The following is a 27,854-nucleotide window of genomic DNA, read 5'->3' on the forward strand; positions in this document are numbered from 1 at the left end:
TAAGGTATTATTACCAAGTAATAGCTTGCAGAGAATTCAATGACAATTCTTCTGGAGTCAGCAACTGGAGGTAGAGGTAGTGTAGCAGGATGTGGTGTAATCGCTCACTGAAACCTCCTACAGCTGGAGAGGACAGGAAATAAAGTGGGATGTGTACAGGGAGGATGAGTGTCTCACAAAACTTCTTGCAACCCTACTGCTTGAAACAACATTTGGTAAAATACATTAACAGCTCTGTGCTTAGATGTGAGTAAAATGGTCATCTTATCCCATTATCTACCCTTTATGGCCACTGTGTGAACTGAAGGAGGTAATGGGTTCAAAAGCTTAGAAGAGCCCCTGGCAACTGGTAAAGATGAGGCAATGGTATTCAGTAGTATTATACCAGATGATCTTTATGATCCCTTTTAAAGTTTTCTCTCCCCTAGACATGGAAAATAGGAGGTTCAGAAGATTTAATACAGCAAGCAGGGTTGATTTACCAAAAAGTATGTTAATATTTTATTTCATCTGTAGTTACATATTTCAAGACATTGCACAGAGTCTGGCTTTTCTGCTTTTTTTGGCTTTGTTTCGTGTGTGTGCGTGCGCGCATGTGTATGTGCGTGTTTCCCCTCAGAATCTTTCTGGCTCTTCTCAGAGTGCTGTATGCATGTATGCATTCATTTTATAATCAAGATATTTTCAAGAAATAGTTCACATTACATTTTTATTTACTGTATCTACAAGAAAGTAATTTCAAAGTCACATAGTACATAAGGCTATAAACAAAAATACAAGTATGGCTTCTTATTCTGAAACATCTACTCTATTGATCACTTTATAGCTCTTTACTAAAATAAACATATAGGCACACAGTCCCCCATATTTTGAGGCTTATTTTGCTTTTTTTTCTTTTTGTCCTGGGGCTTGAACTAAGGGCCTGGGCATTGTCCTTGAGCTTTCTCAAGGCTAGATCTCTACCACTTGAGCCACAGTACCACTTTTGTCTTTTTTTGTGTATGTGGTACTGAGAAATATAACCCACGGCTTTGTGTTTGTTAGGCAGGCACTGTACCATTAGGCCATGCTCCCAGCTACTTATTTTGCTTTTTATTTATCTTTAAAATTACATTTTATTACCCTTTTAAATTATATTTTTATTAATTTAAGTAGTGGACAAAGGGTTACCCTTCAACAAATCAGTTTATAAGTACAATGGATCTTGACCTCTGTCATCATTCTTTCCCATTTTTCCCAACCCAAACCCTTCCCTCCATTTTCATAGCTTTATGGATATGCATTGATATTATGACTAAATTCTTCCCTCTATTCCTCTCTTATTCATATATCCTATTTCCTTCCCTTTCACCTTCCTCTACATCTCAAATATCAGCTTCCTGGTATTTATTTTGTTGGATTTTGAATTTGTTTTTCTAAGGAATTACAGCATTTGAATTCTCCCTTGTATATACCATACTTTGCTTAATATAGTTGTGTATACTTGTGAGCAATCTTGCTTGTGTTTACTTATATATTTATACATTTGATCTCGCTTCCACATATGAGAGAACCAACATGCATCATTCTTTGCCTCTATAGTTATTCCTTCACTTAACACATTTTTTCTAGGCTCATCCATTTCATCACAAATATTGTAATATTCTTCCTCATGGATGAATGGAATTCCACTTGTATACATTTTCTTGACCCGCTAGTACACTGAGGGGCATCTGGAGTGTGTTCATGCCTTGGGTATATGAATAGTGCAGCAATGAGCAAGATTATACAAGTGGTTTTTGGTACCCTCATTTGGCATTTTTTTGATACATGCTCAGATCACAAGGTACTTCTATGCTTAGTTTTTTTGTGAGGAATCTCCAAACTATAAGCCTCCTTTACTTACATCGTTGGGGGAATGGAGAAGAGGATTCAAGGGTCAGAAAGCCATAGACAGGTATATCAGACTCTCAGACTTGTTAGAGCAGTTGAAGTAGAAGTAGAAAATGTAAATTTAAATAAATGTAATGAAACTTTATTGAGGACTATTCTGTACAAAACCATGGTCAAACTTCATATGCCATTCAATGATAAAGCATTTGCCTAGCATACACAAAACCTGGACTCAATCCCCAGCACCACAGAAGAACAAAGCAAGTTAGATCCAGCAGGTGTCAAGAGCCATGTAGGCAGGGGCAGGGTGCACAACCCTCAAGGGCCCTTCATGTAAAATATAAACAATAATGTTCATGATTCAGATCTCCCGAAGTTCTCTTTAGATTGAACTGAGGCTGCCACACCCCTGCACGGTGCTGCCAGCTTTCCTGAGTCATCTCTGCCAGGCTACTTGTCTCTCATGCCAGTTTTCCTGTAATTACCTTGAACATCCCCATTCCTCTCTTTGTGAAGCTCTTCTAGGGGGCTTTACCATATCCTGGCAAACGTCTGCAGGCTCTGGATGATGTATACCCTGCTCTTCCTAATCCTCCTCTCCTTCCAACTATGAGCTGACTAAATCCTAAGCTCTCTTTCCCTCCTATGGCCAAGACGAGGCCATCTCATCTCACCCACTCTGCTTCTAGCCAAAGGAACCATCGCAGTCACTTGGGTCCCACCCAAATCCCTCACCAACCACCAGAAAAGTGTGGTCTATCTAAGTCCATCGGAGCAGACCACCTATCTGGCTTCGCCAAGATTTGTTGAAGGACTGCGTAGACCAATCAGATCGTCCACACTGATGTTGGTCAAGCCCTTTCATTTCCTTTTCCTCTTTTGAATATAGTGATCTCTATCTTGCTTTCCCAGACCATTTCTTGAGTTACTTTTTATTTCAAGAAGAGAACTAGAGTTCAGGAAAACAATACTTTCCCACCTCCTTTAGTACACTGCTCTCTACTAAGCCTACGAATTGCTGTTTGGATGGGCATATCCTCGCAGTCTTAGCAACCACCCAGATAGAAGTGTCTCCAGGATCCAGGGCTACTTCCTCCCATCTCCCTTGCTCTCTCAGAATGGAATTTCCTCTGCTCTGTTTGCCTGCACTCTAATGAAGTCGTGATCTTCTTTTCCGATTCTGACAAAGAGACAAGTGTTCCTTACAGGGTGTTGGCTTTTCTCTACAACACGGCACTTACACTCTTATAGTATACATGTCTTTGTATTCTAAAATAAGCATGTGAACACTATAAAGTCATAAACTGTATCACTCCCACGATGGAAGAGGTAGTTGTTCAGTCTTAGGTATATAAGATAGAATGTGCTAATACCTTTAAATTCAGAGCTAATAAAAGTCAGTATTCCATTTCTCATTGAGAAATGCATTTTGTAAAATTAGGAAAAGAATCTGATTGCAAGGGATTGGTCCTAAATATTATTCTTTGGTGAGTAACCTTTCCAGTGGATTTGGCCCTTATGTAAGTGTGCTCTGAATTGAAAGAAGCAGTTGGAGAGATAATATCTGCTCTTGACCTAGGGAACAGAACTAGCATTATGGGGTGAGCAGTTATTTCATCTAGGGGAACTCCCAGAGTCCCTTAGTTACTAGTGGTCATATTCTCCTGTTTTCTGGAAGAAATCTTTTTTAAAAAACTTGCAAAGGAAAGGGTATTAAAACATGGGCATTGATATAAAGTTCACTATTTAATTACAAATATGAGGCGCTTTGGTCATCTGAAGATATCTTTCTGCTGTGCATAACATCCGTGGTTTCTTCATCCTTGCTTTCTTGTATCTGGATTTTTTCTCTGGAAAAAAAAAGTGAGAGAGAGTGAGTGAGAGTTCATTGTAGAGCTACTTTCTTTTTCTCGATTTGTTTCCTTTTTATTATTATCTTGAAGTAGCTGTACACAAAGATTGTCATTTAACCAAGTAGTTTATGAATATAGTATATTTTGATCAATGTCAACCCTTTCAAAGTTCTCATCCATTCCTCTCCTACCAACCCATTCCATCACTCTTCTTAATTTTGTTGGATATATATACGTTGGATTCTTGGCTCCATTCTCCCCCTCTTCTCTTCATTGGTTCAACCCTTCCCCCTGACCCTATCCTGCCCCCTCCAAGTATCTGCTTTCTGGTGTTTTATTTTGCTGCTATCTTTGTAACATATTACACTATTTGAATCTTGACTCTACCATATTTCAGTTAATACATTCGTATATCCTTGCTTACCACCCAACATATTTACTTATACGTTTATAAGCTAAACAAAGCTTTCATATATATCCTTTGTCTCTCTGGGCCTGACTTACTTCATTTAACATAATTGTTCCAGGTTGTTCCATTTCTTTACAAATGGTACAATATCATTTTTCTAATGGATGAGTAAAATTCCATTGTGTATATATACCATATTTTCTTGGTTCATTCATCTGTTGAGGACATCTGAGTGGATTCTCTTCTTTGGCGTGTGTGTGTGTGTGTGTGTGTGTGTGTGTGTATGTGTGTGTGTGTGTGTTATGGGGATTGAACTCTGGGCCTGGGTGTTGTCCCTGAGCTCTTCAGCTCAAGGCTCCTGTCCTACCCCTGGAGCCACAGCCCCACTTCTGGTTTTCTAGAGGTTAATTGGAGATAAGAGTCTCTTGGTCTTTAGTGCCTGGGCTGGCTTTGAACTTTGATCCTCAAATCTCAGCCTCCTGAGTAGCTAGGATTACAGGCACACATTCATTCTCTCAGCAACTATTTACTGAGATCTATTGCAAACCAGGCACTGTACCAGGTCCTGACAGCTCAATGGTGGTCTTAACTGATATGGTCTCAACCCTCCCTAGAGTTTAGTTTGGTTTGCTCAATGGGGCTTAGTAAGTTAATGTCACCAACAATGTAAGTACAATCTGCACTATTGAAGAGAAAGTCTGGAGACCCACACGTGGCAGCTTGGCAGAAGAACTTTCAAAGTAGAAGGCACAGTAGATGCAAAGGCATGGGGGCAGAAGGGAAACACATTCATTCCACACATGCAGGCTGCTTGTTATTTCAGGTACTATGCCAGGTGCTCAGCTTACCAGGGTGAATGGATGCAGGCTATGCCCACCTGTGAGAACATCATGGTTCTATTTTTCCTGCTCATGACTTGATTTGCCATGTCCTCTGGGCATTGTGAACTGGATGCCTTGCCAGCTATTTATAGAAAGTTCAGACTTTCCAGATTCTAAATAGTCTCAACTTCCTCTCTCTCTCCCTACTAGCTTATTTTGTTGAGGCTTCACCATACCTCAGGTCCAAGACTATACAAGTTATGGACACTCTGGGGGGGTCAAACCTCTTCCAACAATATTGCAGGTAAGATTCTTACCTTTCCTGGGTCTCTTCATTGTCTTTCTTCCTTGGTTTGATGGTTTCTGAAAGAGACTAAAAGGATCCTTTAAAAAAAATTGTGCTCCTTATAAATATGCAAAGTCTGAGGATTCAGAGAGGAATTGCTATGATCTTACATTTACAAGAGATGGTTACCTTACTAATGCAATTTCAGGGGGACTGGGAAAAAATTGCTTCTACTAAGAAAGTAAAAGCCTTCTCTTGCTCACTGTCTCTTAGGTTCTAATAACAGAAATAGCTTTAAAAAGAAAATAAGTAAGCAAACAAAACTTCAGGGCCAGGAGTGTGGCTTAGTAGTAAAGCACTCACCCAGCATGCACAAAGCTCTGGTTTCAATTCTTTGGTACCACACACACAGAAAAAACAGAAGTGGTACTGTGGCTCAAGTGATACAGTGCTAGCCTTAGAGAAAGCTCAAGGACAATGCCCGGGCTCTGAGTTCAAGCCCCAGGACTGGCAAAACCCCAAACAAACAAAAATAAAAAGTTTCATAGTCTTGTCCTTGCTTAAATAAAAAATAACACTAGAAAAGTGTAACATATTTAACTTTAACAATCATTTAGTGATTAGAAAGACTTTCAGTGTTTTTTTTTGTGGGGGGGAAAGGAAGATTTAAGAGGTAGAAGAAAAGTCTTGAAGATGTTGATATCTCAATGAATTGGCCACACAGTACTACCAAACACTGCGCCCTGTTACGTGGACAGGCCTAAGCGGGAAAACCTCTCACCAGATGGTCCTCCCAAAGCCTGGCTTGTTCACTGTGTGAACTTCCTGTTGATGCAAACCCTCTAAGTCAAATTGACTGTTGTGTGAGTCCTAGTTTCCCACTCAGAGTTCCCCATTAAGGGTTGTTAACCTTGGGTATCCCTGGAAAAATTTATGAACTGCAGGAAAGTACTCAGTCTTGGGTATTTTGTGATAAAAACTCAAAAAGGAACTAAGACAGTTATTTCTTGTTTGACTGAGCTTCCAGACACTTTACCAATGTGTCTAGGTTCTAAAACTATCAAAGTTCCTCTTTAAAATAATAGTTCCCCTTAAAAATAATGGTACTCATAGCTGAATATAGTATTTAGATGTCTGTATAGTAACATGGAAGCATTAAGTTATCCTCTCATGCTCATGGCAAAATCAGCACCATCAAAAAAATCCCTTTTTTAATAATGAAAGCAGCCAATAAAAGTGCAGACTCTGTACTTTTGAATTTAATTACCACTTCTAGCATTTTGAAGGGCAAATATGATGAAATCACTAACTTTTTTCCATTTTTAAACTCTGAAAATTTCTGTTTAAATGTTGGTTAAAATGATCTAGTTTGGAAAGGACATGTGCTCTTTTAAGAAATTACTGCTGAGAATGCTGAGATTCCTTTAGGTTTCTTCAAAATGTGTTTGTTGCTTGAGCATTATTATAGACAGATTTCTGTCACACAAGTCCATATGGGTACACTGGCAGGGCAACTTCTGACCCGGAAAAGAATGATTCAAAGTTATATCTTTTCTTACAGTCAGAGACTAATGGAGAATGGGAGATAGAAAAGACTAGAAACCATCTAGAATAACCATGACATTCCTTTTATAATTCATTAAAATGAGTTAAACAGGGTAAGTAGTTGAGAACAGAAAAACAAAAAGTAATGAATAACCACAGACGGGAGTTTCAATGTTGGGTTAGTTAGTTTGAGACCAGTCTCTTCTAAGAACTAGATTAAGAAATTAGGGAGGAATTCCATTTTGGAATATAGTTCTTTTATTCCTGTGGATGGATCATGATTTTTTCATGCCTATCAGTTGGAAAGAGTTTAGTTCCTTGCAATTGTAAAGCTGAATTCTGAGAAGTGAATGAAATATTTCATCTTCTGTAGACCAACACAGAATAATTAAAATATGCTTTCACATCCATGGCAAAATTAATACTATCAGAGTCTTAGCTGGCTGGCTGTCAACTGAAGGCCATTTCCAGCCTCTACAAATGGGCCACATGACTGGGATTGCATCTTTTCTCAAAGCCAACAATGATGAATCTACCCTTGTCATGCACCAAATTGATAGCTCCATTTTCTTCCCACTCAGTTCTCTAACCCAACTGAGTAAAGTTCTTTGGCTTGGATGATTTAGTTCATTTTCATCTGAATAATTCAGGCAAAAGTCAGTAACTCATAATTCTTCTCAAAGGTGGTATCTTAATCATCTATCCAGTCCCTTTTCCATATAAGATAATATAATGTAGATACTAACATACAGGAAACAGATATTGAGCCAATAGTCTTCTTATCAATTAGCCGATGAAAAGCATCCATACGGCAAGGATAGATACTACTAATATTAAAACTGAATTCAAACTTACAAATTATCTATATGGTCTGGTTATATGTGCCACATCTTCTTCCTTCCATGGACACCAAGGAGTGAGTCAAAGATGCACTATTCTTTCATTTTCTACTTTTCACCATTTGTAGCTCAATATGGCCATTTTCTGTCTACTCCTGTACTTCTTCAACCCTTCAACCCTTCCAACACATCCTTTTGAACACCTTTATCTAGTCTCTAAAATTCTTCTGGTTGTCTCATGGGGATCGACTGGTGGGAAGAATTAGTGGTAGGAGGAAGGGAAAAGGTGTTGATAGATAATAGGAAGACAGCATAATGAAATTCCATAAATAAAAAAAGAAATTCCAGGCCGGATGTTTGGCCTGGTGGTAGAGTGCTTGCCTAGCATGCACGAAGACCTGGGTTCAATTCCTCCATCCCACATACATAGAAAAGGCCAGAAATGGTGCTATGGCTCAAGTGGTAGAGCTCTAGCCTTGAGAAAGCCCAAGGACAGCGCTCAGTCCCTGAGTTCAAGCCCCAGGACTGAAAAATAAAGAAAGAAAGAAAGAAAGAAAGAAAGAAAGAAAGAAAGAAAGAAAGAAAGAAAGAAAGAAAGAAAGAAAGAAAATAAATACTGTTGGAAAGGCATGAGAAAAGGATGGAGTTAAGGTAGTATAAAGAAAAGAGTAAATGCGATCAAAGTACACCATACTCATCTATAGAACTATCACAATGAAACTTTTTGTATAATTAATTTATGCTAAATACTAAAAAGAAACATCCTTACTCTTTTTTCCCCAGCATCACTTCTTTGTTTCAATTATAAGCTGACTGTTACAATGTGAAAACAAACTTGGGGAGTAGTTTATTTTCAAATTGAAAATTGCCACTGAATAATCATTAACTTTAAATAACAATAAAATTGAAAGAAAAGTTCTAAGTCAAAGCTGGGCAAGTATGCTACATCTGTACATCTGACTTAATTCAAAAAATAGAAACCTCTCAGTAAAATTTCATCTTTTGACAGCTTAGCTGTTCTGACATGCTTTATTGAAGTTTGATCATTTTTCTCCAATTTTCCCCTTTGTAAGGACAACAGAATACAATAAGTGACTGGTAAAGTCATCTAGCTATTTTCTACAAGTCTTGAAGTCAGTCCATTAGAGACACTAATGCTTTCTACCATAGGTAAAGTTATCTTCATTATTGACACCAACGAAAAGAACTACATTAAAGGACAAAAAAGATAGAGTTACTATATAGTCAGGGACTATTTGGCTCTCACTACACCTTAATAACAGAAATTCTTGGAGAGGCAGTTCAATGAAGCATTGTACACAATCACAAAAACATTGGCAATCCTATCATCTAAATTATGGGATTGGTTAAATAAATTTGCAGGTATCCACATAAATAGACTATCACATAGCCCTTTAGATAATATTGTAGAATATTTATGGCATTGAAAATGATGTTGTTACATTTAGCATAGCGTGTAGAAAATAGTTCATATATTATACAGCTTACAAAACTTAGCACTTAAGATATTGTCCCAGTAATGGGCAATACAGTAATAGATTAATATGTTGAAAAATCAGAAAGTTGTCTGCAAAATCATATTGTTCTTATTAGTGAAATGCAGGATGATGTTTAGTTTTGCTGTATTTTGTTTTATATATTATATATTTCATATATAGTATATAGTATATATACTATATAGTACATACACATATATATGTTTACCACCAAAACTATTATTGTTTATAAGTGAATGGAAAACAATTCATCTAACTTATTCCATAGGAAAGCTAAGCCTTTAGAGATAAGAGGGTAAGTCTTGCTCATATATCAGACAACCCTGCTCAAACATTACTACATACATAATTTCCAAGGTTTAGAAGTGATCTCATCATTTTACTTTCTTGATTTGTCACATTAGCCTCATGAAGTAAAGCAGGGTAAAGCCAAGAATAATCAGCTTTGGCTACCAATGAACTAGACATTTGCAGAACATAAGTTAAAAACATGCTGCCTTTCTTAGGAGTCCAGAGAGCATTATTATCAACATAACCAGTACAGCTTCCAGACTGAAAAAAAATTTTCCCCTTAACTTGCTTACTTTTTTCCAGTCTAAGCTTAGCCAATGAGCAACAGAAGACTGTGTCAGGAAGGAGCTGCAAAATAATGTAATCTGCAGAGAGGACAAAGACTCACTTTATCACCTTTGTTGGGGAAGACAGGCTGCTGCCGTTTCTTGTTTATGCATCGTATTAAAATATACAGTATCCCACCAAATGGGAAGCTCAAGACACAGGCACTTGCAATGACACTCCAGGGTACGAGGCGTGTGACAGGCAAGGGGTCCATAGGACCTACAAATGACCACAAATTTTCAATCAGCTAGAAATTCATTTACCAAAGGTTTACATTTGTTGGGGTTCTCTTTATTTATCAGCAGCAGCATCTCCTCATGACTCTTGAGCCGGGGAAGCTTGAAATTCACAATATGTAAACAGAGCCTTTACCTGACTAAGGATCATAAGGATCCAAGAATCAAACTGATACCTCTGACCAAATTCCTTTCCCTTCCCCAAGAAGGGGTTGACACAAACAAGATCTGGAAGGAAAGAGTTAACCAGGCCCAGAATGCTGGAATTTTGGTGAGGTATTTGGGCAGATTCCCTAAAGGAAAAGTTGTTGGGACAATGCCCTGTTCCCGAAGCCTTATTGGTAGTTCTCAAGCCCTACCCCTTCCTCCATCTACCCCCTATGGCAGGTTTTGGATCACTCTCACTTGGACAGAGATCTCTTTCCACAGAGATCACAGCAGGATTCCTCAACTTGGCTTGCCAGTCTTAGCTTTTGAACTCATGGCCTAGGTGTTGTCCTTGAGCTTCTTTATGCTTAAGGCTAATGCTCTATCACTTAGTAGCTTATTGTAGATAACAGTCACAGGTTTTCCTGCCTGGGCTGGCTCTGAACTGTGATCCTCAGATCTCAGCCTCCTGAATAACTAAGATTATAGGCACGAACTACTGACATCTAGCCGAGACTTCTACTTTTTTCATTTTTAGAACTTTTATTATTTTTCTAATTTTACTTTTCTTTTTTATTGTAATGTATAGAGGGGTAACAGTTATATTCGCTTGGTAGTAGGTGCATTACTTCTCACACATTGATAACCCTTCTGAGACTTCTACTTTTGACACCCACAGCTCCTTGCCTAACATTTAGCTTGACCAAGCCCTAGAATGAAGGCACAGATAGGCAAGCTGAATCATTTGTGAAGATGGTGGTACCTATGGAGGTTTGGGCAGAAAAAAAATGAACCATGAGATATGTATAGTGGAGGCAAGTTTCTGCTTATTTGTAGAGTTCAGGAGGCAGGGAGGGAGCCCAGCTCATACCATGTATAGTGAAAGAGGCAGCTACATGAGGTGCTGGACTTCAGGCATGAGTTCAGCAGGCTCCTATTAGCCTAAGAGATGCTTCCGTAGAAGCAACCAGGATAGGTAAGGGGCCTCATTCTTTAGAAGACACTCAGAGGCTGAAGTGTCTAGAATTTCTTCTAATCAGCACAAGGAGAAGAGATGAAGTTATAAATCTGACTCGTGGACACTAGCTCCTGAGATTATATCCATGGGCAACTTCATGTCTGAATGAGACACCAGGAACAAGGAGATGGCAAAGCCAGAGAGTTTGAGAAAGGGTTTTGGATGCATGCTATTGGGAGGACCCAGTGCTGAGAAAAGACCTTCGTGAGCAAAAAGTAGATAGATAAGGAGAGAGGTCAGGAGCCAAACAAGCAGTCATGGGAATTGTGGGTACAGAATTTGGCAATTACTGTTCCTCAAAACCAGAAGATAGAAGATAGGTGGTGAGTGCTTCTTGGTTTCAATTTCTTCCTCTAGAGGAATGGCTCTGTAGCTCATGCATAGCATGCCATAATCCCTTCTGCATCTTGCTCCCCTATTAGATGAGGGTGATCCATTGTGTTAAACACAGATTTGTCTCTGGAATGTAGGATTCCCTCCTCTCTGCTCACCACATGTATTAAAGCACATCATCTCCTTTATGCTGTTACACAATCCCATTGGATTTAGGAAGCATTCCTTAACTCCCAAAGATCTTGCCTGTCTCTGAATGTCCATGAAACCAATGATAAATTTGTTTTAAATGTATTGATATGTTTCCATAGAATCTAATTTTAGCTTGGAATTGGATCTTTTTCAAATTCAGTTTTCCCATGTAGGCACATTGTGGGGTTCTAATTCTATCAGAAGAAACAGAACAGAGAGGATATCATGTGCCTTTTATATTTATTTTACTCCTTTAACCAATTCTAAATTGCTTCTGTGCACATGTAGACAAGGTGTGTATGTGTGCACATGTGCACATGCGCATGTACATGCATTTGTGTCTAATGTATGGTGAAATAAGTAATTTTGGGAAGTAGCCTTACCTATATGTAAAGGTAGTGAGGAGAGGTCCGTTGACTCAGTTTTCAGGATACAGGAGATGGTCACGTTGACTGCACCATCAGGAAAGGGGACAGATAGGCTGAGGGAAAGGTTGTACAGTTCTGTGACATTATCTTGAGATACCAGCATGTTACCAGCAGGCTCACTAGTTGAATTATCTGTCACTAGCTGGAAAAACATCTTCAGAGGTTTTGGATAGCCTTGCTTAGAGAAGCAGGTCACATTTATGGCAGAATATCTTGTGGTGTTTGGATTCTGCATTATTTCAGGTTTGCTGAAGTTAGCTGAAAGAAAAATAGAAATTTAAACAATTTACTCTAAATTTAGCCACAAGAGAACAGTAAACCACCAAATATCTTATCTGAGGCATATTTAGGGACTCCAGGATTTCTAAAGTGTGAGCTTCAGTCTGTAGCAAGGGCTACAAAATAAGTCTACATTCTCTTTCTTTCCTTCCTTTCTTCCTTCCTTCCTTCCTTCCTTCCTTCCTTCCTTCCTTCCTTCCTCCCTCCCTCCCTCCCTCCCTCCCTCCCTCCCTTCCTTCCTTCCTTCCTTCCTTCCTTCCTTCCTTCCTTCCTTCCTTCCTTCCTTTCTCCCTCTCTTCCCCCCCACTTGCTTGCTTTATTCCTTTCTTTCCTTCTTTTCTACTGTTCTTAGCTTACTTTTGCTCAAGGTTGGTGCTCTATCACTTGAGCTTCAGTTCCACTTCAATTTTTCCCCTTTCTTTTACATTTCTATTATCTTCTTCTTTTCTTTTATCTTTTTTCTCTTTCTTTCCATTTTTTTCTTTGCAAGATAAGTCTCATGAACTTTTCTTGCCTGGACTGGCTTCAACTGTGATCCTTATATCTCAGCTTTCTGAGTAGTTAGTATTAGACATGAACAATTGGCTTTTAGCTTACACTTACTTTTAAAGAATTGTATTTTTTTTCCTGCTAATGCAAATCAAAGCAGTGCTTTCTGATAGACAGCAGGAGACTGAAATTGACTGACCAGAAAATTATAATAAAGCCACAATTCCAAAAGAGAAGTCTCTCCAAGGAGGTCTGGTCTGACCATAGCACCCTAGCATCATAGTTCCCCAAGAAGTGCATCCTTTTTTTCATATATTTTTATTGTAATTAATAGAAGCATTACATTATATTCACCAGATAGAAGGTACATTACTTCACAAATATTGATACCCTTTCTCATGTCATGGTTCCCATTTCCCTCCCCCCTCCCCCTGCTCAACTTGATCTCCCCCCTTCCCTATCCAATTTCAAATAACCAATTAAGAATACATATAATATATCAGATAACAAGGTAAAATACTGTAACAATATGAGATAACCAAGGGACAGCAAAAGAGATGAGAGATAACATAGTACATTAAGGACAACAATCACTCATATGGCTTTTGTTTCTATATCCTGGAGGTCCTTACATTTAGTGTCATACTATATGGCCTTATGTATCTAGATTTTGTTCTATTGTGAATCTCTGCTATGAGAGCCCAAGGTTTCTACTGATTATGACAAATGAGGGAAACCATTGAGCCTATGTTCCTTTGAGTCTGGCTTACTTCACTTAATATGAATTTTTTTTTGCCAGTCCTGGGCTTGAGCTCAGGGCCTGAGCACTGTCCTTGGACTTTCTCAAGGCTAGAGCTCTACCACTTGAGCCTCAGCACCACTTCTGGCTTTTTTCTATGTATGTGGTACCGAGGAATCAAACCCGGGTCTTCATGCATGCTAGGCAAGCACTTTAACCACTAGGCCAAACTCCCGGCCATAATATAAATTTTTACATATTCTTTTTGATCAGTCATGGGGCTTGAACTCTGCGCTTGAGCGCTGTCCTTGAAGTCTTTAGCTTAAGGCTATTGCTCTACCACTTGAGCCACAGTGCCACTTCTGGTTTTCTGATGGTTAATTGGAGATTAGAGTCTCATGGACTTCCATGCCTGGGTTTGCTTTGAACCTCAATCCTCAGGCCTCAGCCTCCTAAAGTAGCTAGAATTACGAGCATGAATCACCTGGCAAGAACTACATTCTTTATGTGGCATTGCTAAAAAAAAAGACAAAAGTATAGCATGCCAGACAATGATTATGGATTCAGAGTTTGACTCCATAGAGGATATCATGAGGAAAGTTTTAGTGTGACCCCAGGTGTTCTATATCCTAGATGTAGAATGGAAAGCCATGCTTTAATGTATGTACACAGAATTTATAAAATATAACTGTGCACTAAAACAAAAGCTTCATCATTTACTGCATGCTAATTTTAAGTATTCAGTATCTGTAGTGACATTTAGGTTTTCCAAGACCTGGTGGAGCAGAGCAGCTGCTTTGTCAGTTTGGAGGTTCTATTTGCTGGGTTATTTCCCATCTATCTATTGAGCAAACGACTCATAAGTAGCCTATTGAAGGTTAAAGGGAAAGCCCAAATCAGTCAGCTATCATCCTTGCAAGGTGTTCTTGGGCAAGATTTGGTGGGTAAGAAATTCTGAGCCAAAAGAAAAAAGTGAATGTGAAATCTTCAAAGCTAACAGACTAACTCAAACTTAGTAAATAGCCAATTTCATTCCATCACAATAATTTTATTTTACTATCTCTATTTTGTCCCCAAAGAAAATTTTTACTGAACCAGACCCTAGTGGCTCACACCTGTAATCCTAGCTACTCAGGAGGCTGAGATCTGAGGATTATAGTTCAAAGCCGGCTCGGGGAAGTAAAGCCCATGATAGTTTTATCGCCAGTTAACCACCAGAAAACCAGAAGTGATATTGGGATTCAAAGTAGTAAAATGCTGGCCTTGAGCTGAAAGAACTCAGAGACAATGCCCAGCCCCTGAGTCCAAGTCCCATGACTGACAAAAAATTTTTTTTTAAACTGATTCTTCAAAGTCAACAGTAAAACCACGAAGGACTTTCAGTTCCCCACTCCAGGGTCTGAACTCCCTTTAAAAGGACTTCCCAGAAATGGCTGTATTCTTCCTTTTCTCCCCAGTACCTCTTCTCCTAGATCTCTCAGATCCCCCCACCCTCCACATTTCTCTCTTCATTTACAGGCTCATGTGAGTCTGTATACATCATTGACCACATACCAAGCACGGACAGCTCACAGCTGTTCTGGTGGACACGAACCATTCCTCCGGGCTTCTTGTGATGAACGAAACATTGGTACACACCCTTGTCCTTGACCTGAATTCCTTGAAGTCGCAGAATCCAGTTGTCATGATCAAAGCTCGTCCGGCCCATATATTTGCCATTCACGTTAGCAGGATTGTCTCTCCCCATATATTTCTCATACAGAACTAAGTTGTCCTGGTCTTGCCAAAATACTACCAGCTCACTTAGGCTTAGGTTGTTTGAGTTTACAAATTGACATGGCAGTTCTGCAGTCTCATTGAAATAAGCCTGAATCTTCAGGGAGGCAGCATCTAGAAAAGAAAGAAAGGAAGAAAGAAGGAAGGAAGAAGGAAGGAGGGAAGGAAGAAATGGGTGAAAGATGGAGAAACAAAGGGGAAAAGAAATCAGCTTTGTTTCTCTTGATGAATGCTCAGATCCTATCATGACCGGCAATAGATAAGAAGATCCAGAATTATGCATTCATGTTAGATATCTATATTGTGCCTTTTGTTCTTGCTTCACTTGCATTCACTTTACTGAATGTGTGGTCTTGCACAAGTTTCAACCTTTCTGAGCCTCAGTTTCCTCATGTGGTTTATGATCTTTCTAGTACTATAGTTGTGTGAATTAATATCTCAAGACAGTGAAATCCAGGCCAATTAGATTATGCATTCATTCATCCATCCATTACCTTCCTAAATATCAGTGTTACTTTTCATCATTGTGATTGTTACAAGCTCCATTCCTGATACTCCATCTTTCAAAGCCCTCCCTCATCCACACCCAACCCCCATCCATTTAGATCTGTTTTACAGGAAAATTGATGATAATGGGGATAAGTTAGATCACTCTATGCTTTATTATTCATTATGCTTTATTAGTTAGTGTCACACATACTTTATTTTTTGTCATGGGACTTGAACTCTGGGTCTGGATACTATCCTCGATTCTTCCTCTCAAGGCTAGCACACTACCACTTTGAGCCATAGCAGCACTTCCAGTTTTCTGGTGGTTAATTCAAAATAAGGATTTTCATGCCCTGGCTAGCTTCGAACCATGATTCTCAGGTCTCAACCTCCTAAGTAGCGAGGATTACAGTATTCTTTGAAACTCAGATTGTACCAGTCGTAGACACCCTGGCTATTCGTATCTGGACCATGGCTGCTAGTCCCAGAGCTAGCTCTTCCAAAGACAGAAAATGGTTTGGCAACAACTCAGTTGTTAATGAAAGTCTCTATTCTCAGGGACTTGGCTAAATTCTTTCAGGGACCAGAAAGAGAACTGAGCAAATATGGTGGTTGTCTGGGGATTGTGGTGGTCAGAGACCACGTGAGAGACGTGATTGAGATGCTGGAAGTAAATTGTTGTGGAAAGGTGAGGCCAGGCTGGGGAAACCCCAGGCATACAACATTGCCACTTCCAGGATGCACCATTTCTGGAAACTTTTTTACAACCCTAAAGGAACCTGCTAGGAGAGCTCAGAGAAAAGTTTTAGACATTGAGAGCATATTGCCTTTTATTTTTATTTATTTTATTTTATTTGCCAGTCATGGGGTTTGGACTCAGGGCCTGAGCACTGTCCTTGGACTTTTCTCAAGGTTAGAGCTCTACTGCTTGAGCCACAGCACCACTTCCAGCTTTTTCTATGTGTATGGTACCAAGGAATCGAGCCCGGGTCTTCGTGCATGCTAGGCAAGCACTCTACCACTAGGTTAAACTCACGGCCCATATTGTCTTTAATAGGTGGATTTTACCTTACCCAACTCTTTGATCCCACAGCTGAATCACAGAATTACTGGAGACATAGCAAAGACATTAAACAATGGGCAAAGAGAAGTGGAGGGTCAGAGGGGAATGCTGTTCCTTAGTTAATATGAAGTTAAATGATGCTGTGGGAGAAAGAGTAGGCTTTGATAAAGTGGAATTATTCAGCACGTCAGCCAAAGGAGGAAAGATGGATAAGGTGGTTGGTGAGGGGGATGTGATGAGTTTAATTTGAAGTGTTTTTGGCAGGGGAAAAAATTAAATTGCTATGATCAGTGGGCTACAATTCAAATAAGAGTTAGGTAAATAATAATGGCATGCAGTTGACTATACTGCAGGCAGACAAGTCTAATGAGAATACATGATTAAGAAGCTGGTGATGCAGATTGAAACTTTCTTAATAAGGACCAAGAAAAACAACAAATCAGAGAGTCTGGATAAGTGGGACTGAATTAGACTGCAGAGCTTCTGTATGGCAAAGGACATAGCTAGAAAATTAACTAGAAAGGCTACAGAGTGGAGAAGATCTTGACTAACCATACAACAGACAAAAAGGCCTCATATCTAAAATATATCAACAGCTCAAAAAATTGAATCACTCCAAAGCTAAGCTCCAAAGAAACAACCATCCCATTAAAAGATGGGCCAAAGATTTAGAGAGTCTTCTCTGAAGAAGAAATAAGAATGGCCTATAGACACATGAAGAAATGCTCAGCATCTCTGGCCATAAAAGAAATGCAAATCAAAACAACTATAAAATCCCACCTCACTCCAGTTAGAATGGCCAGGATCAAGAAAACTAATTAATAACAACAGATGCTGGAGTTGAGGGGGCTGGAGGGATCACTACTACACTATTGGTGGGGGTGCAAACTTGTTCAACCACTATGGAAAGCAGTATGGCAGTTCCTCAAAAGACTGAACATAGAGCTCCCCTATGACCCAACAATTCCACTACTTGGCATTTACCCAATCGTCCAGAAACACCGACAAACTAAATCCACTAGCACAATGATGTTCATTGCAGCACTATTTACCATAGCAAAGATATGGAACCAACCCAGATGCCCCTCAGCTGATGAGTGGATCAACAAGATGTGGTATTTATACACAATGGAAGTCTGTGCTGTTGTCAGAAAGAAAGACATCCCCTCATTTGTAAGGAAATGGAAAGACTTAGAAAAAATCATATTAAGTGAAGTAAGCCAGACTCAGAGGAACTTAGGCTCAATGGTTTCCCTCATTTGTCATAATCAGTAGAAACCTTGGGCTCTCCTAGCAGAGATTTACAATAGAGCAAAACCTAGATACATAAGGCCATATAGTATGAAGCTAAATGAAAGGACCTCCAGGATATAGAAACAAAAGCCATATAATGAGTGATTTTTGTCCTTAAAGTACTATGTTATCTCTCTTTTGTTGTCCCTTGGTTATCTCATATTGTTACAGTACTTTACCTTGTTATCTGATATATTGTATATATGCTTATTTGGTTATTTGAAATTGGATAGGGAAGGGGGGAAAACAGATGAGGGGTGGGGGGGAGGGAAATGGGGACCAAGACATGAGAAAGGGTATCAATATTTGTGAAGTAATGTACCTTCTGTCTGATGAATATAATGTAACCCTTCTATTAATTACAATAAAAAATATATGGAAAAAAAAGAAGCTGGTGATGGCTAAGTGATGCTCCTGACGGCAAAGGTTTGAATCGCTGCATATTGCATTACACTGACTAGAATGCTGAAGCACTTGAAATATACGATGCATGTCTGTGGTAGAAAGAGGAGGGGAAAATGGAAAGGCATTTCCAAAGCATGAAAAAGGGGAGCTAAAGAGAATTGACTATGTTTCTTTATTACCCACCAAGACACAGCTGGGTATTCTGTTACACAGTTGCTGGGTAATTAACAGTAATGTAAGACTGCCATCTACTGTAGAAGCTTATGGAGCTGTTTGGAGAGGAAGTGGATATACTCTGGTCTTTATCTAATTTGCCCTGTGATGCCAGGGCAGACAACTTAATGGAAAAACCAAGCATACCACTGAAACTTCTATCAACGCTCTGTTATTGCTTGGCTCTATGGATATGCCTTCTGGTCTTGGTGATAACTAGTTTCTTCTATCTTCTTGATTTACAGAATTTTCTTTGTAAATGCTAACAGTATTTTCTTCCTCTTCCACTCAATCTGTCCACTCACAACTGATCTGACTTCTCCAAGAAACCATTTCCAAGATTATAAGAGTTTTCTCTTTTATCCATCTAATTGTTTTGCTCATCACCTACCAACTGAGACATATATGATCAGAAAACCAATGCCATTATCTGAAGACTGGTCAGAAATGCAGAAGTTTTGGACCCTCACAAGATCCTACTCAGAAGCCATGTGTTTTGTTGTTTACCGAGAACTCCAGTTTGCAAAGCTACCATAGACTTTGCTCTGCTCTGTCTCCTAAGTGAATCAGAAAAGATGTCAAGACAAATTTATTTACTTTTTGCCAATCCTGGGCTTGAGCTCAGGGCCTGAGCACTGTCCCTGGACTTTCTCAAGGCTAGAACTCTACCACTTGAGCCTCAGCACCACTTCCAGCTTTTTTTCTATGTATGTGGTACTGAGGAATTGAACCCCGGTCTTGGTGCATGCTAGGCAAGCACTCTACCACTAGGCCAAACTCCCAGCCCAAGACAAATTTATTTTTATCCATCTCTCCAAACCCCTACTCCCTACATCATGGAAACCACTCTGAAGTCCATTCAGTGGAACTGAAAGTATTTCACAATTTACACCCTTAGCTGCTCATCAAACTGCTGGCTTTCATGATATCACTCAGAGCTAGCATGGGGCAGCCTGCTAACCTCCTCTGGACCAAATGGGGAAGTTTTATCTCAAGGTCTGTTTTCCCCAAGTGACTTCCTACCTCTGCCATGTGGCCCCCAGAGCTTAGGTCCTCTGGCAACTGGCATTCTTGGGACGTCATTAGTGGGAGTATTGAGAATCTTACTCTTCTCCAGAACATGAGTGAGAGAAATGAACTAGGTTTAATTATAATTGATTTCTGTGATGCTGTCAAAATTGAGGCATTCAGAAATTCAGCAAGATGCTTCCCTAATCAGGATTTCGTGTCTAAGATTTCCCTAATGAAGATTTTTCATGTTTTAAAGAACTCTTCAACAATTTTCATAATGAGAATCTCTGATCTCACCCTCTAGACTTAAGTCTTCTCAACCTATTACCCCAAATTCAGGCCATACAACTAAGGATTCTGTTATATATTCTCTCTCTCTCTCTCTCTCTCTCTCTCTCTCTCTCTCTCTCTCTCTCTCTCTCTCTCTCTCTCTCTCTCTCTCTCTCTCTCTCATTACAATGAATATCTGTACTCAGAAAGTTTCCTTCTTTGGGAAGGGGAAAAACAGGATGATTGGGAGAGGATGGGGGGAGAAAGGGGACAAAACCATGAGAAGGGGTATCAAGGTTCAAGGTTCGAGAAGTAATATACCCATTACCTGACGAATGTAACTGTAACCCCTCTATGCATTAACCCAATAATAAAATACATTTTTTAAAGCTGAGCACAGTGGCTCATACCTATAATCCTAGCTACTCAGGAGGCTGAGCTCTGAGGATCGTGGCTCGAAGCCAGCCTGGGCACTAAAGTCTGTGATACTCTTATTTCCAGTTAACCACTAGAAAGCCGGAAGTGATGCTGTGCCTCAAGAGGTAGGGCAATAGCTTTGAGCTGAAGAGCTCAAGGACAACACCCAGAGTTCAAGCCCATGACAGAAGAAGAAGAAGAAGAAGAAGAAGAAGAAGAAGAAGAAGAAGAAGAAGAAGAAGAAGAAGAAGAAGAAGAAGAAGAAGAAGAAGAAGGAGAAGAAGAAGGAGGAGGAGGAGGAGGAGGAAGAGGAGGAGGAGAAGGAGGAGGAGGAGGAGGAGGAGGAGGAGGAGAAAGGAGAAGGAGAAGAAGAAAGAAGAAGGAGAAGGACAGAAGGAGGAGGAGGAGGAAGAGGAGGAGGAGAAGGAGAAGGAGAAGTGGAAGAAAGAAAGAAAGTTTCCTTCTTTTATTAAGCTTCCTCCATAGCATTATGATGCTCTGTGGAAGCCTCATTACATTGTAATAAAATCTTTTATAGCTATAGTCTCTTCAATGATTATTTCTCTCAAAGCTTTTGAATTGAAATTTGACGCTGTTCCAAAAGAAGCCACTTGATTTCCAGGAACAGTGCATTTCCCTTACTTCATAAGGGCTTTGAGGAGTACTTTCCCAGTTGACGATGTCCTCTCTGTCATTGTTCTTACTAATCCACTGTCCAGCTTCCCGTGTTCAAGGAAGATTTGGGCAATAGATACAAAGTCTTTTATATTTGAACAATTCTTACCATAAATCTGGTGATCCCATCATGCCCATCCACAGCCTGGTGTCAAGGTTCTTTGACTTTGTTACACTTTCATCTACACACTATTTCAGCATCCCCTGCCATAATATAACCCAAAACCAGGTTACCAAGAACAGCTAAGTCCATAAAATCTTGGCACTAGTGCATTCCTAGTATAAGAGATAATCTAAAGATGCTTTTGCTGGATATCTAAATTAATGAAAAACTGGATAAAAGCTGGGCATTCAGACTTTGCACTTTGCCCTTGTGCCCTTTGATCTGTGCCATTCCCTTCCAGGAGTTAACCTGGTAATCTCTTGCAGAAAGAACAGGATTCACCAATCAGCAGTTTGTAACAAAGGACAAAGACCCAAAGAAGAAAACAGCCAAAAGTTATAGAACACCTGCACTAGTCAGCACTCATGATCAACTAAAACAGATTTAGGTCTGTTTTAACGATACATACCTTAACCCCTAATTCTCCCCATTGAACACCTGCACCAGTCAGCACTCATGATCAACTAAAACAGATTTAGGTCTGTTTTAACGATACATACCTTAACCCCTAATTCTCCCCATTGAACTCAAGGCCAATGCCCACATCTGCAAAGATGGCTGAAGATAATGCTAAAGTGTTGTCCTCCATGGCTCCTTTCTCTGTCCTTTATCGTGTCTTTTTATTTGGCATAAGGCATCAAGTATCCAGACTTTTTATGAGATTCCTGGACTCTGGGTCTGGGGTCTAACAATCTAATTTCACTTTCTGTCCACAACCTCCTTTTCTTCCAGGTTTGCTCTTGCTTTCTGCCTCTACATCTGATCTTTAGCTTTATCCAATCTTTACCCCTCCCATTGCAGGGCTTCCCAAAAGAAATCTCTGAGGTGATGGAAATGTTCTTTCTCTGTGGTATGTGGCAATTGCCAGCCATTGTGTTGTTCATATCAATTAGTGAGACTGAGAAACAGATCATGGTGGGAGGGGAAGGGAGGGTGCTAAAGAAAGAAATAGGATTTTTAAGCTTAATTAACTCCAATTTTTTGAAGTTTAAATAGTCACATATGGTGGTGTCTGTCATACTAGACAGTACCATAATAAAGTATCTTCTGTTTTGTTTTCTTAAGGCAATTCTACCACCTGAGCCATAACTCTATTTCAGGCTCTTTGACAGTTAATTGGAGATAAGAATCTCATGGACCTTCTTATGTAGTATGGCTTTGAACCATGATCCTAGGATCTCAGCCTCCTGAGTAGCTACAATAACCAGGTACCCAGCTATCTTTTAAACCATTCGATAAAAGCTCTCCTTTGTCTCTGTAGCACTCACATGAGTAGAACTAATTTTAGTCTACATGTTTGATTTCTTTTTCACATTAAACTGAGTGGTGTCATGCTCCTAGAGGAAATGATTTCATCCTACCCGCATGGAGACATCTCAATCCCCCCTTAACATGGCCTCCCTGCCTCCTTCAAAGACTTCCCCTCAGCTCCTTCTTTTAGTTTCTCTTTTCCTTCTAGTTAAACTCCCAGAGTGAGCAGAAATTGCTGCCTTTACTCCCTATTTTCCACTCCTACTACTCTTCTTTTTTAATCTATATTTATCTATAGACCTTAGTAACGTTATCTAGAGAACTTTTCAGCATAACCTAATCTTGAACTCAGAACTCAGCCTTCTGAGTAGCTAGGGTTAGAAGTGTGAGCCACTGGTGCCTGGATCAATGTTCAAATGATTGTTGCCTGAACACAACACTAAAAATAGGCTAAGTTGCTTAATAAAACATCCATATAATGGAATATCATCTAGCTAATGAAGTAGAGATGCAAGGTTTAACCAACACCATCTTGACCATGTGGTGGATAGGGAATTGGGTTTAACTGATGCCCTCTTGTCTTCATGGTGGAAGAAAAGGAAGCCCCATTTCCCAAAATGATGAATGTGCCTGAATTCCTGGAAGCAAGGACAGACATTGGGATGATAGGTTACTGGACCTATAAGTCTTGTGCCTTAAACTTGGGGAACCTCTAGTCTCCTGTGACCCTGTCCTGTGACATAACCCTATTTTAGGGTCAGTTCAGTTCAGATGCCATTAGGCAGGCCTCTTGTTCTGTGTCCTGTCTCCCGGCCCTCTCCAGTAAACATGGCATCCCATTTCAGCTCTCCACTGGGGTTGATCTGGGTTGTTGGTATTGTTTTGCTGCTCTTTCTTTTCTCTTCTGCTCTCATGCCTTGGTTTTCTAATGTTGTTAAATGTATACACAGGGCTACAGGTCTTTTGACTGGAGTCGGCCTCCAGATTCTAGCTTTCTAATAAAGACTCCCAGTTTGACCTCTAAAAATGTGGCTTTTCTATTTCTTGTGACTGGACTTGTATCTGAGATAACTTACAACACTATGGTATATCACCATAGTTAAAAGTGTATAGATTCTGTGGAAAAGGAAAATGGGGGAAGAAGGAAGAAAGAGGTGACATTGACCAAGAAATATTGTTCTTATAGCCTGACATAAGGAAGTGTAATCCCTTTGTACATTTAATTAATCTACATCTTGCTTTCCTTTTGCCAAAAATAGAAACAAAATAATAGTACCTATAGGAGAGGGTTATTTTATTAAATGAGTTACTATTTCAAACATGGTTTCAAAAATTCTGACTCAAGTAAATGTTCTTTAAGGTTACGTTTTTTAGTCAGGATGTGGTGGTTCATATCTGTAATCCCAGCTACATGGGAGGTGAGGGTCAGGAGAAAGACTGTGGCTTGAGATCAGACCAAGAAAAGATGGGAGACACCATATCAACCAACAAGTCAGGCAGTGATGACAGCGGGAGCTGGTGATCTCAGTTATATTAGAAGCAGGCCATAGGTGGGCAGATCAGAAATCACGTACAGATGCAGACCAAAAAGCAAGATTCTATCTGAGAGAAACAACAACTGCAAAACAAAAAAGGGTTTGGGGCTTAGTGCAAGAGTAAATTCCCTGGCTAGCAAGTGGGAGACCCTGAGTTCAAAATTCTAGTACTGTTAAATTAAAAGTTACTTATTTTTAGAGTTGACCTCATGGAAGTTGAAAGTTAAAAAGTGTTACGTAGAGGCTGAGTAGAGAGAGGAAAAATGGGGAAAAGTACTACGTTACAGTTCGATGGGGAGTAGTATGATTTTATATAAACAATGACATCTTTTTAAAACTACAAGAGAAGATAATAAATTTCATTTCAAAAGAAATGCTAAGTGTAGCCAGGTTTTGGTGGCTTATGCCTGTAATCCTAGCTACTCAGGTGGCTGAGATCTGAGGTTTGCAGTTCAAAGCAAGTCTGGACAAGAAGATCTGTGAGACTCTTATCTCCAATTAACCATGAGAAAGCTGGAAGTGGAACACTAGTAGAGCACTAGCGTTGAGCAAAAGAGCTCAGGGATGGGGGCCGGGAGCATGGCCTCGTGGTAGAGTGCTTGCCTAGCATGCACGAAGCCCTGGGTTCAATTCCTCAGTACCACATACACAGAAAAAGCCAGAAGTGAGTCTGTGGCTCAGTGGTAGAGAAGTATCCTTGAGAGAGCCCAAGGACAGTGCCCAGGCACTGAGACATGTCTTAGGACTGGCAAAAAACAAACAAACTAACTAACTAACTAAAAAAACACTAAGACTCCAGGGACAATACCTAGGCCCGCGTTCCAGTCCCATGACTGACCAAAAAATAAAATACTAAATGTTTAAAGTGATTTGAACATTACGCAGTACAGGATGCGCTGAAACACTATGTAGTATTTCACAGTTGTGTACAATATTTTGTATCTAAGCTTCATAAAAATTATTTTCAGTTTTTGAATTAATTTTAGCATTATTATTGACAAGGAAAAAGGTCTGAAAACATAAAATTAATTTATGCTAATAGATTATTTTAAATAAATTTACTTAGGATTCCCCAAAATATGAAGAAACTTGTTAAAAAGTACAAACAACCAAACAAAAAACAACTGGAGACGTACCTCAAGTGGCAGAGCAAAAATCCAAGTGAAAGTGCTAGGTTTTGAATTTAAGTCCCATCACAGTATTGGCGCTCTCTCTTTCTCTCTCTCTCTCTCTCTCTCTCTCTCTCTCTCTCTCTCTCTCTCTCTCTCTCTCTCACACACACACACACACACACACACACACACGGAATGTCATCTGTTTTGTAATTTCTTCTAATAGTGTGAAAGCATCAACAATGTTAATTCCTAGTTGGGTGTCACCCTGCTGTGTCCATATCTCACTCTGTCTCAAATAGAACCATTTTTCTTTCTACCATGAAATTTCATAGGTTATCATTTGAGGGAGGTATTTTTGTTTTGCAGGTCTCAATATCAGTAACTCTCTTTTCAGGACTTAAATATAGTTTCTAAACAACTTCAACGCAAGCAGGGGAAAAGTGACACCTGGCCTGCCAGCTTTCCTTGCTCACTTTCATTTTGTAGAGACAAAAGTTTAGGGGGTAAGGACATTATCTCAGTTAAACTCTTTCTGATTATTACTTTCCAGGGCATTTCTCCCCCTTTCTTCCCAGATGAAAAGATCTGGGCTTGCCCCTGTGAGGGCTTTGAAGTTTTGAGAACTTAGAGGTGTGGTATGCAGATAAAGGTGAGATTGTGCCTTCAGGGACCTTGACAAGAAGGTGACATCATCCATCAAAGCTTCTTAGAGAAACTTCGCTACTTATTAGTGATTGATTGGTCACAGAAAAGTAAGGAGATTACAAATCAGTGAACAATGGCTAAATCTACACTGCTGGTCTGAATCTGAATCCTGTTGTTTAGAAGCTATGTCGTTCTTGTGTAAATTACTTAATCTCTCTTTGCTTTGGAACTCACCTCTTAAAATGGAGAATAAAGACAGGATCTAAGGCAGAGAGTTATAGTAATACTTAAATGAGTTAATAGTTACAAAATGCTTACAATGGTGCCTAGCACAAAGACACACGTATTTATCAAATACTTAAAACAGGAAGCAAGAAGCTGCTGTTTCCATCAGGAAGTGATCACTTAGCACATGCAGACTCTGTATTCAAGGGCTCAGAAAAACATGAAGGTACAGAGGAGAAAACAGAAACCATAACAGGCCTGGCCGAGCCAGCCGCATCTGGGAGAGAATCCCCGCCTCGTGCCCGACTCTTCATCACCATGGAGTCAACAACTAAATACCTGTTATGTGGTAATATGAAGCCATGACTTAGTGGCTGGACTGGATACTTTGGGGTAACCTGCTCATACTGCCCCCAAACTGCAAGCACTGGGGTGACTGAGGTGACTTCTCTCTCAGTGCTGTGGGTGGAACAGCAGGAAGAGGTGGGTCAACAGAAATGAAAGGCCCTGAGTCACCAAATTTGAGGCAATGAGCAAAGTCCTCTACCAGCCTCAGTTCACAGATGAGGAAACTGAAACCCAGAGAGGAGCTATGAACTGAGAAGGTCCAAGTTTTGTGAAGTCTGCTGTTTCTAAAATTTGGAGCCTTGGCGGGGCTTCATTAAAAAAAAAAAAAAAGATTTTATAATTCAAATACAAAATGCCCAGTGCCACCCCAATGCCTCCTGGAAAGGGGCAAATGTGACACAAGAGGGGAGAGATGCAGTGGGAAGAGAAAGTGGTCTTAAGTAAGTGTGGTTAAAATATTCTCCTCAGTCAAATCATAAGGCGTGTGAAGGAAAAGGCTACTGGGGCCATTGATGGGGTTTTATGGAGATTTCAGGAAGGGCCCATGCCTAAGAAAGGAACGCTGTGTTAGCTGCAGTAACATCAGTGAATCAGCCAGCAGGGTTAACTGGAGGTCTGCAGTCATCAGGCAACCGTGACTGCTCTAAGTCCGTGGTTGGTGGGGAAGGCATGGACAGGAGAGGATGGCAGGGAACATAGAAATCAATGTTCTCTAACAAGAGGCTCTGGAAACCCATCTTCTCCACAAGAAAAGCCAAGTCACAGGGGCTCAGGGGTCTGGCCCTCCCCTCCCACTGAATTCCCAGAACCAACCACTGTACCCTCTTCGGGGCATGCAGCCTCTAGAGAAAGATGCACACAGGAGGTCAGCTCTATCTCATGCTGTGACTGTCTGGAGTCAGTTGCCATATGAGACCCCAGTATCAGTCACGACACTTCCTTCTTTTTCAGGAAAGTCTTGGAACACAGTATCAAGCAGGTCAAGTCAGACATGAGCAAACTCTACCAAGCTTCAGATCTGGGTTTGCTGTGCTCAGATTCAGTTGAAGACAGGGAAGGGATTCAGGATTTTACTTGGGGTAATCGTTCTTACCACAGAGCAGGAAGGCTGCTATGACAAGGACAGCAAGTCTCAGTCCCATGGCTCTAAAGCTAAAAAGTAGAAGAGATAAAACATGGTTAGAAAGTGAAACTGAAAATCTATGTTCACAAAAAACAGGACGTAGAAATGGAATTTGGGATTCCTTTAGGTTACCAGGTGTAGGCGAGATAATTGTAGGTGTTCATCGAAGCCATTTCCTTTTTTTCTTAGCTCCACTACATCAACCATATTTCTGAG

At 40.0% G+C, this 27,854-nt stretch overlaps 1 protein-coding gene across 1 annotated transcript; it reads right to left on the reverse strand.

Moving 5' to 3' along the window:
- Nucleotides 1-3,568: 3,568 nt before the first annotated feature.
- Nucleotides 3,569-27,854, reverse strand: Cd86 (CD86 molecule). The gene is made up of 7 exons (XM_090345498.1): nucleotides 27,771-27,854; nucleotides 27,609-27,667; nucleotides 15,176-15,511; nucleotides 12,070-12,372; nucleotides 9,830-9,979; nucleotides 5,273-5,318; nucleotides 3,569-3,722 (listed from the first exon to the last, which is right to left on the reverse strand). The coding sequence occupies exons 1-7, from the start codon at nucleotides 27,809-27,811 to the stop codon at nucleotides 3,623-3,625; spliced, it is 1,035 nt and encodes a 344-aa protein (XP_090201624.1). The 5' UTR covers nucleotides 27,812-27,854; the 3' UTR covers nucleotides 3,569-3,622.

Source organism: Megascapheus bottae, chromosome 1 (genome assembly GCF_031878675.1).
Source record: "Megascapheus bottae isolate mThoBot1 chromosome 1, mThoBot2.hap1, whole genome shotgun sequence".
Taxonomy (NCBI): Eukaryota; Metazoa; Chordata; class Mammalia; order Rodentia; family Geomyidae; genus Megascapheus; species Megascapheus bottae.